The sequence below is a fragment of the Odontesthes bonariensis genome, chromosome 21 (genome assembly GCF_027942865.1).
Source record: "Odontesthes bonariensis isolate fOdoBon6 chromosome 21, fOdoBon6.hap1, whole genome shotgun sequence".
Classification (NCBI taxonomy): domain Eukaryota; kingdom Metazoa; phylum Chordata; class Actinopteri; order Atheriniformes; family Atherinopsidae; genus Odontesthes; species Odontesthes bonariensis.
In genome coordinates this window covers 16479080-16495236 of record NC_134526.1, presented here as the reverse complement: position 1 = coordinate 16495236, position 16157 = coordinate 16479080, and the positions used below count along the sequence as shown (strand labels likewise).

The 16157-nt window shown below is 41.7% G+C and overlaps 1 protein-coding gene across 3 annotated transcripts in view; it reads right to left on the bottom strand.

Moving 5' to 3' along the window:
- Positions 1 to 16157, bottom strand: part of cep112 (centrosomal protein 112) — a 106905-nt gene that overhangs the window by 70527 nt on the left and 20221 nt on the right. For all 3 annotated transcript variants that reach the window (XR_012767908.1, XM_075453384.1, XM_075453385.1), the window contains exons 10-17: positions 14979 to 15078; positions 13862 to 13980; positions 12759 to 12902; positions 8921 to 9075; positions 8465 to 8594; positions 8261 to 8353; positions 8028 to 8087; positions 6851 to 6930 (exon numbers count right to left, since the gene is read on the bottom strand). Coding sequence is in view for 2 of the 3 variants with exons in the window: in XM_075453384.1 (XP_075309499.1) it covers positions 6851 to 6930; positions 8028 to 8087; positions 8261 to 8353; positions 8465 to 8594; positions 8921 to 9075; positions 12759 to 12902; positions 13862 to 13980; positions 14979 to 15078 (881 nt within the window). In the remaining variant the exon portion in view is untranslated. The remainder of the gene's footprint in view (positions 1 to 6850; positions 6931 to 8027; positions 8088 to 8260; positions 8354 to 8464; positions 8595 to 8920; positions 9076 to 12758; positions 12903 to 13861; positions 13981 to 14978; positions 15079 to 16157) is intronic.

The following is a 16157-nucleotide window of genomic DNA, read 5'->3' as shown; positions in this document are numbered from 1 at the left end:
AGACAGACCACAAATAACTGAACACAAAAGAGACGCACAAGGGCAAATATTAAAGACAGAAAGAGTTGAAAAGAGAGCACAGAAAAACAGAGCATCATTGAGCTGGATGGCTTTAAAATTGCCTACAAATGTGGCCCGTTTGTAAAAACCAATTCATGTTAAGGCATGAAACAAAATGGCCACAAATGCAAAAAGAATGAGGCATCGTCATTATCCTTCACCAACAGAAACATCAGATGATATACATAGTCATCTGGGAGCTTGCAAAAAACAGCAGCACTGCTGCCAGCAGCTTTTAAACTAAGTCAGTGTTATCTGTTGTTAACTCTTAGTTTAAGCCTCCTTCGAATTCCAACCACATAATCATTAATGATTCCAATAGATTTAAAGCAAAAAAATTTAATCCAACTTACCAACTTAACTGATCAATCAACCTGAAAGAAAATGAATCTGAAACTTATTTTTTGGAGTAAAAATGCTTAAAAACACCCACTTTTTTTTTTTTTTGGTCAAAACATCTGATGAAGCGAGTAAATATGGTTTAAATTCGGGCTAAAAAAACAATCGCGTTTCATGTTGCTCAAACAAAGGTGGACGTGACAGATGATTTTTCAATCTTCCCTCCAAATTGTCACATATGGAAATTAGGCTTTGCCATCAACAGTGGAGATGAAACCAGTGATTTCGTTTATACTCGGCAGGTGTTGCCTCAAAGCCAGCCAATCACCCAACGGGGGAGAGAAGGCTGAGGCTGGTGCAGCACTGAATGACAATACTAATATGCGTTTGGATAAACCGTGGAATGGGGGCACACCGTATGCTCCTTCGTCACTTGGATAATTCAAGTCGAATCAGTTTCCCTACGTAAAAATTAAAGAAATTTTTTTCTATGCTCGTCTTGTGTTAGAAGACATATGAGAAAAATCACCCTTCAATGCTGTGGCTGGGGATTTCTGACAAGAGGAACCAATCCTGACAACATGTGGGAATGGAGGCTTTACAGCCAATTCACATGTGTTGTGAGGAACCAACGGAGGCGGAAGCAGGTGAAAGCTAAGAGGTGAAGTTAGCACAAGCTTGGTAAAGAAGACAGGAGTAAAAACTTGAAGAAACTACTTTGTATGTTTGGCTCTTGTGTTGTTGTGAGGATGGCAGATCTGACATGTTTGTTCAAGGCTGTGACAACGGGAAATCAGTTTCTTTAGCCTTCAAGCCCGACTCTTGATGTCAAACTACGACAGATGAGGATTCAGTTCATTTGGAGACGATGCCAGCACCCGACAATGCCAGGTGCCTCCTCCAACAAGGTTCAGCAAACATTAGCGTCGCTTTACCACATTACCATTACGATTCCAAGCAAAAGGCTCGTATAATCTGTTACGATTACATTTCTAATATTGTTAAAGACGATTAAAAAGTCAATACATTGGCCTTCTGATGCTTTCATTAACTCGCATTGTATAATTTAGCTTGTTCATACTGGAAAAACGCTCTTTGGTTCAAACAGTTAAAACTGTTAGAACTGGCCGTTGCATCACAGAAACAGGAAAAGGGCAGCGGCATGAGGTGGGCGGGGCCAGGTTAGTATAATGATAGATCCACATTTCCTGAAAAAGGAAAAAGGGACAGACACACACAACCAATCTTTTTTTTTTTTTTTCCTGTGATCATCTTGTTTTTTTTTTTTTGCAAACACTTTACAAAAAAAATGCACAATTCTGAGGAGAAGAGATTAGTTTTTGGGAAACCAATAACAGCTGGAGAGGGACTTTAATATTTTTCACTTTGCAACACAAACTACGGCCTCACCCTTGAGCTGGCAAAGTGGGATTTACTGTTTATACCATCAATTATTTACACTTGCAGAATATCAATATTCACATGAGTTTTGTGTAAACTGCCAGAAAAATATAAAAGTACATTAAATGTATATTTTCAAATGATCAAAATGATGTGCAACAAAGACGTGAGAAAGACATGATTTTGCTCCTGACAGGCTTTGGAGCATTGATTTTCTTGCCTTCTCTGTGCATTTATATGCTATTTGACTTCATGAATTATGCAGATGACAGCATAAGATGCTAAATCAACGAGGCACAAGTCCCTAAAGTAAACATGCTGCATTTACATATCCCAGACACAATACGGTGGATAATTAAGCTGGAAGGTTTCTAATGAAAAGCCCCAAAGACAGTCTATCCAGATTGAGTTGTTTCGGAGAATCAGTTAACTGGTTCTGCTTTGGTATTAGATTATTCTGTCAGGAAATATTTGTAAGTAAGGAAGCTTGATGCGAGAATGGCAACTTGCTTATGTGTGACAACCATGTAGCCATGAAGAAACACTTAAGACTCATTACAGGATGATATGAAACATGTGCCAACATATCAATTATGAGATTGTGCCATAATAAGCAATGACAAAATACAGGTGAATAGCTAAACGAGAGGATTACAACACAGTTTTCCCACAGAGGAGAAAAAAAAAAAAATGGAATTCTCAGCTTCTTTATAGCTTTCATTCAATATTTAAAAAGACAAGAGAAACACTGCCTGGATTTGTTCTATTCAACATTCTCGCTGTCATACAAACAAGTAGCTGAGCCTCGAATTTACCAAGAAGCCTCGTATTTATTTTTTAAACTTATTTGTGTTCTAAAATTCTTTGAGTTTCCTTTTTGCATGGGGGAGACGGTGACGACATCCCCATGCTAATACATGCACTTGATGCCAACGTTTGATTTTCCACAGAAGAGGAGGGAAGCAACCACAGAGACCGATACCTTTCGCGCTACAACTACTACGAACTCTGCAGAACGCATGGTGGAAAAACAAAAAAAACTAGGAAGCATCCATGAAGCTTCCCAATATCCAGATTAAAAAGGAAAACTACATTCAGAAGAAGGATTACAGCCTACAATGAGTTTAAGTTAAACTTAAATTTCATTTAGCATTAACACTAAACACAAGCTTAAGTCTGTAAGGCACTGCTGATGCTGAAGCATCTGATAAAATGTTGTCAGAGAACCACTTTATCGCCATGAAACCCAGTAAAAGAAATCTTTGTAGTTTTCCTTTTGTCCAGCTCTGTTGTGTTGAACTGACACTTAACCCATCTCCAGCTCCCTTTTTAATGCCGTTGCCATGGGAGAAAATATTGAGCCCCGTTGAAGCTTTTCAATATTCAGGATCCATAACTCCACCTGCTCCCGCACCTGAACACTAAGTGGGGTTGCAGGCTGCGTAGCCTCCTGCTTAGCTACCTCTGGTCCCTCACTGGCCCAGAGAGCTTCCCTCCATCCTTCCTGGGATGGGAGAGGAATGCTGAGAACGATAAGGCCTCTTCAAAGACACACACGGCAAAGGCTACTACTCATGTGCACACACACACACACGCACACACACGAGGAAAATAACTTACTGGATGCACCTTTATGAGGGATCCTATCTCATGTATACACGTGGGTGTACAGGCAAAAATGCCTTGCAAGTGAATAATGGCAATTACACACAGATAGAAAGCACCGCCAAATGTTGATGACGATATAAACAGCTTGATGGTGAAATTTTATAGTTAAAGTAAAATGTGAGGTGGTAAAATAAAAAGTGGGTTTTAAAAAAGTAGGAGAGACGGAAAGTTAAGGAAATCTGAGGGTGGAATTGCTGCGTTCATGTAAAAGGCATCCCCACGCATGACAGCGAGTTTTGTGCACAAACTAATGCCAAGCGACGGAAGTACGAAGGGCAGTGTGGAAAAATGCTAAGCTTTGTCAGAGAGAGAGAGAACTATCATCTAAAATTAGACGGGGAGTTTTTCCTTTTCCCTGCTTCTAACATTCAGGTGGTTTTCTGTCTTAAAGTTGTGATTTCGAGGTCATCGTTGCACAAGCAGGCAAGCTGTTTCCCAGATGAGCTCCTCCTCTCTTTACGACCCACCCCCGCCCCTCTGTGGTGCATCTCTCCCCATCTCTATGCTAATGCCCTGTAATGATCTGAGGCACACTGGGATGAAAGAAGAGGAAAGAAACTTCTCTGTACAGCTTTGTGGTGCTTTCTGTTGTTGTTGCTATAGTAACACAGACCTGGCACTCAATTTGAAGCAGCACTGCTTTTTTTTTTGCATTGCAGGACAAGGTGCTATTCTTTTTAATAATACTTTTTTAAATATATGTTAAGATTAATATGAGTAGGCCAGAGCTCCTATACTTTCAACAGGAGAGCGGATGGATCAAAGAGCACACACACACATTCACAAACCCCACAGTATCTGGCAGGTAAAAGGCATCTTGAGCAGTTCTGCTTGTTTAATTTTATCATCTATCCTCACACACACACACATTTACACACACACCTGCGTGCGGTCTTGGTTTGACTTTGAAGTTCTCCTGGATCGCCTTTAAAGGCCCTTAGTGTTGCCAAGGCAGCAGGCAGGTAGAAGACATCAGACTGCTTAGTGAGAGTGTGTGCGTGTATGTGTATGTGTGTGTGTGTGTGTGTGTGTGTGTGTGTGTGTGTGTGTGTGTGTGTGTGTGTGTGTGGAGCCTGAGTAGTTAATTAGCAAAGAGCCCAACGGACCAGTTGCCGTTTCTCAGTGTTTAACACTAAATGAGGGAATGACTGGCTCGTTACTGATGCTAACATCGAGGATAATTTATGCACCAACGGATCTGTCTGCTGTGTTTAAGTGTGTTCTCTCTTGCTGGGCGAACAATGACAAGCGAACACTAAGCAAGCACAACCATCAATGTTCCCTAAATGACATTTATGCCGAATACTAAACGCCACAAAACCGTAAAAAAAAAAAAAATTGTTGTCAGGTTCGTTAATGTCAACGGAGCACAAAGGAACAGCGATAATAGGCACGTCCCAAAGCTTTGAACCGTTTCATCCTCAAGAAAAGAAAATATTAATTCTTGCTTTTACAGATCACCGATTGTTTGTTTGGCTACGAGTACTGAAGCCTTTAATGGGGACCAGAGGAAACTGCTTGCCACATTCTTGTCAATCATCAGGCTTATTATTACATTGTCACAAGAAGTTAAAACCTCTCAAGGCGGGTGACGGCACTGTGGCTGGCGCTGACAGTACACAGCTTGAAGCGGAGCTGAGGCTGTTTAGTGGGGCTAAGCCAGTGTTGAGTTCAACTGAGCAAAGCACATTCAAACTTTGCCAAGGGAACTGTAATCTGCTCGTGACGAAGTAATATAGTTCTGCATGGGATTAATTACCCAGTGGAATGTACGGACTAGCTCACTGCTTGGTTTGCTCATTGGCTGGAGACTGTTGAATGTACTTTCAGCAGAAAGTGCAGAGAGTGCAATTTGATGCAGCGAGAGCTTTAAAAAGGTATCTGGCAGCATAACAACAGACAGAGATTCTGGCTTGTTACAACAGAGAAAACACCAGTTTAATTATCAACTTTAAATTAGCGGCAGATGCGTTTTATTTAGACGAGACTGTTTCCCTGTCCTGGTATTGAACATGCTGCTTCACCACAGTGGAATTTTCAGAGGAACGACAGTGAACTTAAGCAGAATGGTTAGGGGCCACATAATCAAAAAAAGCGAATAAACGGGCTCCGGTAATTCCCTTTAAACCCGTTCAAGCCGACGGCGTCATCTAAAACAGCCCCCTAAAACCCGAGGGGTTTGTGGAAAACTCCTATCTGTCCATTAAAACTTTTTTCTTTATCTGCCTTCTGGAGAAGGAAGAAACAGTAAACAAAAAGCCCATTTGAGGGGTTAAACCTGAGCTTTTTTTTTTTATTTCCGTGGAAAATGTTGATGCAGCCATCGCTCAGCGAGCAGGTGACGGGATTTCCCGTGGACACGATTGATCTTTCTGCATTGTAAAAAAAAAAAAAAAGAATATGTGAATCCACCCACCAAACTAAGATCCAAATAGTTGAATATTCAGGTCCAAATCAGGAAGAATGATCCCATTTCAAATGTTGAAATGAAAAATTGATTGATGCGGCTTTTCTTTCACGTTTTCTTCACCGTTTCACCATATAGCAGAATCTTTTTTACAATATTCTGCAATACTTTAGAGACTGATGATGGCTCTTACATATTTAACTTAAAGTGTATGATAATCATGCATAATGTATGATCAGCATAACACCTTCCCATTTTCTTTCAGTGACAACTGCAGTTACGCACACCACCTATCGAAGGTGCAGTCAAGTTAATACAGTTTCCTAGTTTTCTTCGAGACATGACAAGCGCCTATCGCATGTGAGGTTTCCGATCTGTAAGACTTTGCAGGCTCCCCAGCTCGAGCTGTTCACCTCTCACTTATAAAAAAAGATCAAAGAGAGTGCGCAAGGATTGGCTTGTTCCAACCACACTCCACCTTAAATCAGAACACATACACACTGTTCTCGTGATAAAAGACTGAAGTCAAAAGATATTAACAACTCTCTAAAAGAGTCTGAAGCCCCAAAGTAAAAGGCCCCAAATGTGTGACCATAGATCAATAGATATCACGCTTCACTAACATATGTGTTTTAGGACGAAAAGTGGAGGTGTCGGCTCAGAAGTAGTTAAGCACAAAATCCACCTAAACACAGCATGTGTCAAATAAACTCAAGGTGCTTCAGGTATATTATTAGATTAGATTACTGTTGGCTGAGTATTGCATTTGCACACACACGTGCGTCGTGTCTAACAAACATATGTTTGAGGTTGAATCAGCATACACACAGGGTTGCACACACCGGTAAAAATGCCGATGATGCGACTATAACTGTGTGTAAAACGAGGAGGACCAAGCCAAAAATAATCCCTGAAAAGTTTACCGGTAAGTCGGTAAAATTTGAGAGAAGAGGAACGACATTTTTTTTCCTGTACCTTAGTGCATCTTCGAGTTTGGCTATCTTTCGCTTGGCCTCCACTTTCTCCCTCTCTGCCTCACCGTGAGCCGCCAGCGCCTGGAAGACAGAGAGTGCAAAAGGGAGACAGAAAAAGAGGTGCGAGTCAGTATAAAAGCAGACACCATCAAACGTCACTCCAGAAAACTCTCCCGTCTGTGACCTTGGTCTCGTCTCTTCTCTCTATCACCTCGTCAGAGGTACCTATCAAAAACGCTTTGAGGGCCTCTCACTGTGGACCTATGGCAGCCAGATGGGCCCTTCTCATGCCCAGATTCTGCGCCATGGTATCCTTCATACGTCTCATTTAGCACTCAATGAACAACAGACTTTCTTTCATTGTTTTCATCCTGTCACCTTGCGAGTAGAAAGATGAGAGAAGAGAAAGGTAGGAAAAATGGCGGCTGATTACAAGGACCGAATAAGAAACAGACATCAAAACCAAACTACTGAGAGAGGCTTAATTTAAGTTCTCCCTGACCCTCAATAACGAGCACACGGGCCTGCTAAGTTTTTGCAGGTGTACCAGTCAAAGTGGTCCATGTATACTAGTCTGCCACCAATACACATATTGTAGATGTGGCACTTTGAAGATGACCCAGGGGCACCACAGTCTTTAAACCTGATCTTTACCTAAGAAGTCTGGCCTAGTGTGGTCTGGTCCAGCTCAGATTAATTAACAATGGCCTCTGTACTCTGTGCTTTATGGCTGCTCTATGACTTTAAAGAGGGTCTCTCAAAAACGAAGGGGCATGGGCAATTAAGTGTAGGCCTGGGTACACTTAAGGGACAGTACATGCCTCAGAAAACACTGTATGTTCTCTTTTGCAATTTACTCGGAAAGTTGTTTTGAAGTTGCCTCCCATTCTCATCTTTCCCTGCTTTACAACTCTCGCAATAAATTATCAATCAAATGAAATCACTATCCTCTTTCCTCTCGGTTCAAACCTCCATCTACCTGTTAAAAACAGCCAGTATTTTATGAGACCCTACATAAAGTCTAAACATAGAAATAAATAAAGAAAACCACAAGAAACGTAGGCTCCAAGCTTTGAACTCTACTTGACCATAATCACCATTCCAGGGCCGTTTCAGTGTAATAACAGAAGCCACGGAGCACAGTGGAAACGTTTTCCTTCTGGAGGGAGTAAACGTACCTTTTTCTCCAAGCTGATCTGCAGCTCATCTTTCTCTTGCTGAAACTTCATTTCTTGATCCTGAAACAAGGAAGAGTTTTCAGCGTTACGCAGATGAGATGAAGGCTGTTAGGGCTACACTAATAGGAAACGTTGCATGCCATTTCTGATTAGATCGCACCCTTAAAACCTTAAATATGTGAATATATACACCTTACAATATGCACACACCCCTGCTGCCACCCAAACCGTACCCTGACTTGTTGGTGTCTTCGATGCTCGCTGTCCTGGAGCCGCTGATTGATCTGAGCCACAGTCTTCTCCAAGTCTTCCATCACCTCAGAGGCCTGCGAGGGGAAGTGGATATATTAGGTTTAAGTTAAGTTTCTCGTATAAGACTGCATTAAATTTAGTAGTTTGGGGCGAAGAGCTGTGTGGAGCGTTGTGGTAATGTGAACCTTAGCAGCAGAGAGAGCGTGTTCCTGGTGTAAGTGGCTCATGTCAGCCTCGTGCTTGGCATGGAGCTTCAGCACGGTCTGCTCGTACTGCTCATTTTGCTGTTCTTTCTCCTTCTGCAGCGCCATAATCCTGCACACAGTTAAAAGCTTGATTCAGACTGCACTCTCAGGGTTTCTCATGCACACACAGACCTGCTCCATTATTGAACAAAATAAAATGAAATTTAAGTCAGCTGAGTCACTAACTTCCCACTGCAGTGCATAAATCCTGATAATAAGGCTTTGAAAAATTACTCAAGATCTCCTGCAGGCATTTTCAAATAAAACATTTTGCACCGGTTATAGAAATGATGGCAGTTTTAGCAAAGTAACTTTCCATGTAACGTTTAGAAGCCCTTCTCTCACCACTACATCTCTTTAACCCGTCTCTGTTTCACAAGTCAAACGGCTCCTCACCGTCTGTTAGCCTCATGTAGCTCAGCGCTGAGGGATGCGATCTGGATCTCCAACTGGGCCTTCTCCTGTGTCACTTTCTGACGCAGCGCGTTGCCCTTCTCCACCTCCAGAGACTGCTGCTTCACCCGCAGCTCCAGCTCACGCATCGCTTGCTCCTGAACCACAAAGATGCACAAAAAGCACTGAGCCAGACGGCTTGATCTACTCAGGGCAACAGCATGAGAAAACACCATGGGTCAGAGAACTGACTGGTTGCTAATATGTAGCCCACAGCCACACCAAACTTCATTCTTGACCATATAATTCTAAAATGACTTTGTGAAAAGAAGTTGGGATTATTGCCCAGACACTGTTCAAACTTTGCGCTTGTGCGTATGGCCATGTTAAATCCACTCATCTGTTCTTCACTGATATCTAACTCAATGTGCTGATCATCACTGTGGCCAGACTTCTTCATCTTTGTTTCCTCTTACCATAAAACCTTTTTTGTTCTCGTCCATGAGATCAACTGCAAACTCAAGTCAAGCTCAAATGTGCCATGAACGTTATCAAATAAAAAAACTGAATAAACACAGCAGATCCTGAATTTAATAAAGAATTGGGTTGTTTATCCAATCAGTTTCTTGGTTTCCCCTTCTCAGGGTTTTAACTTTGTTAGTTATGAAGGATGAAATGCTTCTGGAACATTCTCATCAGTTGTTAGCCGTATTCACAGCTTAAAAATTCCCTGAAACTTTGTTAAATAAAACAGGCATTAAACTGAAAGTTGAATTGAATATAGGCGTTTTTGTTTTTTTCCAGGGGAAGATATTGAAACCCGGCACTACTAACTCTGTAAGCAAGGCTGTGGTAGAGCAACAAAAGACATAACACAAGTTTAAACAAAACGAGAAATGTGTAATGCACTGAAAAGCTTCCCTGTTTCCGTTTTAAAAAGAAAAAGGTGTTGAGGATGAAATTAGGTTACTCCACTCTTCACTGACATCGTTGAGTTTTTCTGTGGTAGCGTATTTTATACGTCAAAAGCTCAATTGGATTCAGATTTTCAATGAGGACAATGATCAAAGTCCAGCTGACAGCCTCTTCCGGCACTTTTAGATGAAAACAAACGGCCTTTTCTCTGCCTACGGTCCCTCAGTGTGCTCATGTGTGTTTTTTGTATCTGCGCATGTGACAGCATGGAATGCGGCATGGGCAGGTTGATAAAGGCGATGATGGGGCGCTGATAAAAGATGGAGCGTGCTAGTTGATCTAGATGATGGCAGAGGCTGGCGATGACAGAAGGTGGAACGACAGGGGGAGGAGGGAACGGCGTGTTTGAAAAGAGTATGAGAGCAGTGCCCCGCAAGGTTGGTGAGAGAGATTCATGTCTTTGTGTCAGCAGTGAAGGGAGTTAAGAAAAGGAACAAGGGGCCTGTGTTGTGCTGGGACGCGTGCTGACACTTAGCTCTCTGGCAGGAGATGAGAAGAGGCACGTCTGCGCACTGAGGCTTGACTGGGCACACCTGGACACACTCAGCCGGAGCACATTATGTCCACTAATTATGTGTTTTAGAAGCAGAATTACTTGGTGTGAAGTGCAGACTATATAAGCTGCATTATGAGCTCCGCTCCCTTTCAAAGATTTAGGATAAAGCCTTTGAAGATTTAGCAATAACTTCATTTGCTGTGATGGACATTTCTCTAGAGCTTTCGTATCAGGTTCAAGGCCAGCAACTGGAGGACTGCTTGCATCCACAGCCTTTCTCCCGAGGCTTCAAGCTGTGCGACGGCGACAAGTGAACAGCTGTGCGTACTCCAAGGATGCAAAAATAAAAAACATCATTTGTCAGTCAAGTATCAGAAGTAGAAAAATGAGACTTTGCTACAAATGTGTCTTTTACAATTTTAAAAGATTCATAATATCTAGCCTTATAACAATAATAATAACAATACAATACTCATCCCGCAATATATAACCATGAACTAAATGCTGCGTGTTGTGGACAGAGTGTTTGTTTAGCCATGAATGACACCAGCATTTCAGCCAACATGATACCATAATAAACAGAGGGGTGTGCGTGTTTTTCCTCAGCAACAAATATGGACTCTCACTATTGAGGGTGCCAAGGAAGCTAATCCACACCCAAAGAAGAACAATAAACCAGGAGAAGAGCAGTGCTGCCAGTAAACACTGGCTTCCAGGTAAACAGATGATTACATATCGCATTACATATTTATCATTAAATGACTCATAAAACCACCATCCAGAGCTTCCCTGGTGTTATTCCTTGGCAGGTACCAGCTTGACTGAAGGTTCACTCACCTTTCCAGTCACTCTACCTGATCTCAACCTTAAATCCCAAAATCTAACATATCTGTCGGCCCACTGTGAGAACTGCTGGGTATAAATCCAACCAAGTCTAGGTGGGCGGACAAACTAATTATTCAATTCACTACAGCACACCCACAGTGTTGTATTCGAAAGACAATTAAGCATAATTACAGTATAGCTCTATTTTTTGTTTTGTTTTGGCTTGCATGCATTATATGTGACCTTGGCTAACTAGCTCAAATTGTGTTCTGGGTATTCTTCTTATTGACAGCAGAGGGGTACTTGTAACAGTGACCCGTCACTGAAGCTCCTTGGTATCGGTCAAAAGTTTGGAGGACTGCATATTCTGCAACTTATCTCATCTTCAACATATGTGGGTATTGGAGGAAAAAAAATATATTAACACAACGCTGGTACCATCAGGTTAAGTTTAGAGACACCAGTCAAAGTTTAAGAGGTGCCATAGTAACTCACAGATTAAATACACTTTAACCATCCTATCCTGAATATGTCTGTTGGTCAGCTCAGCCACACAGAGGACAGCAGCTAATTTCCAATGACAGGAGGCTCTTTTCGTTCTCTTGGACCTTGTCTGTCCTTAATTATTAAAAAGGGGGCCTTACCATTGGCTGGGCACCACTCAGAGTTTGATGCCTCTTAAATGCAGGCCTGTCGACAGATTAAGGCCAGAAGCAAGACGTGTGCACGTGTGACATGGATGGAAACCTTTGAATACTGATACTGATAACAACACTATTAATAAAGCAGCACATAGACCAGCCTCTGGTGTTGATGATCCCAACTAATGAAATGTGCACAATCCTATTTGAAACCAAAGTCTTTTCATTATAACATCAAAGACACTGCAGCTTTGGGAGATGTGTGTGTGTGGGGGGTGTGTGTGTATATATGTGTATTCAGGTGTGCACATCTTTGAGCACAATTATAGCAATGAGTTAGATTTAATATAGACCTGGATCAAAGACCTTTACAGAGATGACAGACATGTGATATTGTAGCGGTTTTCCCCCACATGTTGGAGGATTTTTCCTTTTATTTAGGCCATGGAATGATGGAGGTAATTAGTTTATTATGAGGAGTTAAACGAGGCTTTCCTGTCACCCCATTGTTTTTGCTAAAGACTGATGCTCAAGCTAGAATGGCACACCTGAAACCCCCGTTGCTTTGAATGAACCTAATTCTGTCTAATATAAGCTAAACTTTCTAATTTGCTTATACTGATATTTTTTTCAAATAATATAGAAAAATCAGACAACACAACTTACACCTATGAAGTCTGATGTTATCTGTTTCACCGCATAGAGCTGCTCCCTTGTAATTATTCAGAATATATGTTATAAATGTAGGAGTTTAGAATATAAATGTAGTGAACAAACACAATATTTGCCAACTCCACGAAGAGTGAAGCAACAACACCTGAGTAAATACCACTGGCTAATTTCTAGCACCAAACGCACACACATACACACATCCACCCTCCCACGTGCCTTTTCCGGTACTCACAGTGGCTCGTGACCGTGCATTGTACTCAGACTCCATCTTAGCCAGTCGGAGGTTAGTGTCCTCCAGCAGCTCCTGGATATTCGCGGTGTGTCTCTTCTGCAATTCAAACTTCTCCTGCTCCATCTCTGTTACAGCAGCATGAAGCTGGAAGGGCAAAACATAACCTAAATATCAGTCACAGTTCTTTGTCTCCAGTTTTGGTGATGCAGATTATTTCCAATGTAATGAGCACTCAGCGTCATGGTATTTATCAAACTGTCTTCAGTGAAGCTACAATGGCACTGTGTTCACACCAAAGCATGACCAAGAGGTCTGTTTGTAACACAATTGTGCAGAGCCTGAGTTACAGTTCAGGTACAGTTATTTAGCAACATTTCTGAGGGTCAGAGGACCTTGTAAACACACAATCTACTGGAAAATATTGGTATTCATCTGCTGTTGTCAGCTAAGGGGTAATGGAGAGAACAGCTGTGACTTTCAGAAGCTAATAGACAGTCATACGTTTTTTCTTTAGCTAAACTGCTTCATTTGAAAAACTAACAAAAATCGCCCCCCCTCCCAGTGCCAAATCTGTCCGTCCGCTTGGCAACAGAACAGTGGAACAGTTGAGCAGTGACCACAAGCATGTGTGACTGTGATTAGTGGTCGTTTGCTGACAAATCCGGGTCAGGTGGGTGTCATTCTCAGGGAAAGTTACTTTAGACAAGATCTGGATTTTAACACCAGTGACTCGTAACAAGATTTGGAAAGATTAATGAGACACTTGAGAAAGCAACGAGCAGCTCGATTATAATAAATGGCCTAATCCTCTAGATGTAAGTGCTCGCTTGTGAGCAACATGTAACATCTTGCTTACATCTGAGAAACATTTCTCACCACAAGCTAAACAACTGAAGAGATGAGTATAATTTTCATTCGGTTCTTATTGAGCCCCGACAGCACAGTTACTTGGAGCTATCAGACTGAACACTGAAACACACACCGACTTGAGCCCCACAATACAGCAAAGTCTGCACGTCTCTTGCAAACAAACAGCCTTTCCGTGGCTCGGGGCTGCTCGCACAGTGCTGGCCTTCTCGAGTTTCCGAGCCCTCTCCTCATACCTTCTTCTCCCACTCGTTTCTTAAAGAGTCACTGCTCTGATCCGACATCTTCCTCAGCTCCGCTATCTGCTTCTCTTTGCTCTCACAGATGACCTGGGACTCTCGCAGCGCACTTTGAACTGTGGGAAAGCATAGGCACAAGCACAAAAAGAGTAGTCAGGCCGTGCCTCGGCGTACGAGCAGAAACGTACTGGTGCACATTGACGCGCTGTCAGTAAATCAGCGTCAAGAAGGATTTTGCGAGAGGAAAAGAAAGAGAGAAAGGGAAGAGGGACGGGAAGAAGAAGGGAAGGAAGATAAGGGAAAAAATAAATAAATAAATAAAAAAAATTACACACTTGGTATCTATAACTAAGCCCAGACACAGAAAGTAGTTGTGCAAAATTTGGTATGAAGTGTGTTATCATCTGTGAACAGCGCCTACTTTAAACTGCAGCATTTTGGTTGTAACAGGTGGTGGTTTGGGGGGTGAAATGTATTCTCACGCCTTCATTTTGTCATGTTTTGGTATTAAACGTTTTATTTGGGGTTCTTTGTTTTGTTTTTTGTTTTTTTTTTTTAAATTTGGTTTTATTTCGGGAGTGGTCAGACCAAGAACTAAATAAACATTAAAGCTTGTGGAGTTTTTTGCGGGGCTTGAGATAACGAAGCAATGTGGATGTAATGATATCGGTGCTTTCTAATTCACGGCGTGCACATGTCATGCAAGATTGAAACAAGGAAATAGCATTTATTGTCTTCACTGTAAAAGGGGTGGTGTATAAAGTGTAACTGTAACATATTAAAAAAAAAAAAAAAAAAAAAAGGATTTTGCTTCGATAAAATGGCAAGTCGGACCTCTCTTTGAGAAGTTTGAGTTTCCATGAGATATGGCTGAAGACCAAAGAAAGAGCATATGACGGAGGAGGGGAAAAAAACTATGCAAGAATTTAGAAAAAAAAAGGCACCCCCATTATGTGATTAAACTTCAGATCGAGCAGCACAGCTGGACAACGTCACCCTACACCAGCACAATCTCTTGTAGAATTGTATCTTTTAAGGCTTTTTACTCTTGAGTGTTCTGAGACACGACTATAAACATCCTTCCAGTTAACCTTGCAATCACGTGACCTCTCACCTTTCTTCTCCAGCTTACGGATCGTCTCCTCTGATTCTTTCTGCTTGGCCCGATACAGGCCCTTCATCTCTTCAATCTCGCGATTCTTTCGGTCCAAGATCTAGAGAGGGAGATAAGGCCGTTTTCAACTTACACTGGAAGGAAAGTAACAAACTCTTTTATTCCTATGAAAGTGGCTTTGTTGTAAACTCGTCCCATCGAAGGCATTTCAAATTTTTTTTTATTGTTATGATACCATTGCTATTAAGGCTAACCAAATCAATGATCAGACAAGTTTACCACCTTTATCTTGCCCATTGGGACATGACATGAATGTTATTAGAGCTAAAAAAAAAAAAATCACATCAGAAAGAACATTATTATAAACGTTATAAACTGATTCAACGTGCTTAAGGTTATGTGTAGACAGATGCTCGTTCATATACAAGTGAAGTCCACAGAGCACCTATTATTTTGATGATACCGATACAGTTTGTTGACACCAGGAACTCCTTAATTATGAGAATTTGACAAACAAAAAGATGGGAATATTTCTTCAGACGAGGATAAATTGCACGAATGTTAGTTTGTGTCGAGTTAATTCGGTGAAAAATTGAGCTATCTGTGAAGACTTCCATGGAGAAATTCAGAATTTGACATGAAGAAGACTTCTCCTCCTCCGAGACTACGGGCAAACCGAGCGAAATGGCAGCTGAATGAACCACCTGTGCTGAGGCGATGAGGTAACTACATCTGCTTGCTGCTGCCATCTGTGTGTAATTAGCTAAATTAGGCCATGGAGAGTTGGAGCTCCAGTATAAAAAGACAGCCCCGCTCTCTCAACAGCTCAGTTCCACAATATCCATTAATATCCACACACATGTGTATATTATGCAGTTGCTTTCGAGAAGTGTCTATCTGTTGCCCATATAGCCTTGTTCACTGGATGATCGCCTACTCAAAAATTAATCTAGAGCTCATTACTAACAGTATCATGCAATTAATACCACCAAAAACATATAATTCCAACAACATATGATGCTCCGATTCTCTGACTGAAATGGCAGAAAAAACGGTCGACTACCTGAGACCCATGAAGCCACTTATGACCCAAGCCCATCATCATCCCTGTGTGAATGGGATGGGGGAGATGAAAGGACGATTGGGCCACTGGAGCAAAGTTCACTGAACATTTAGGGA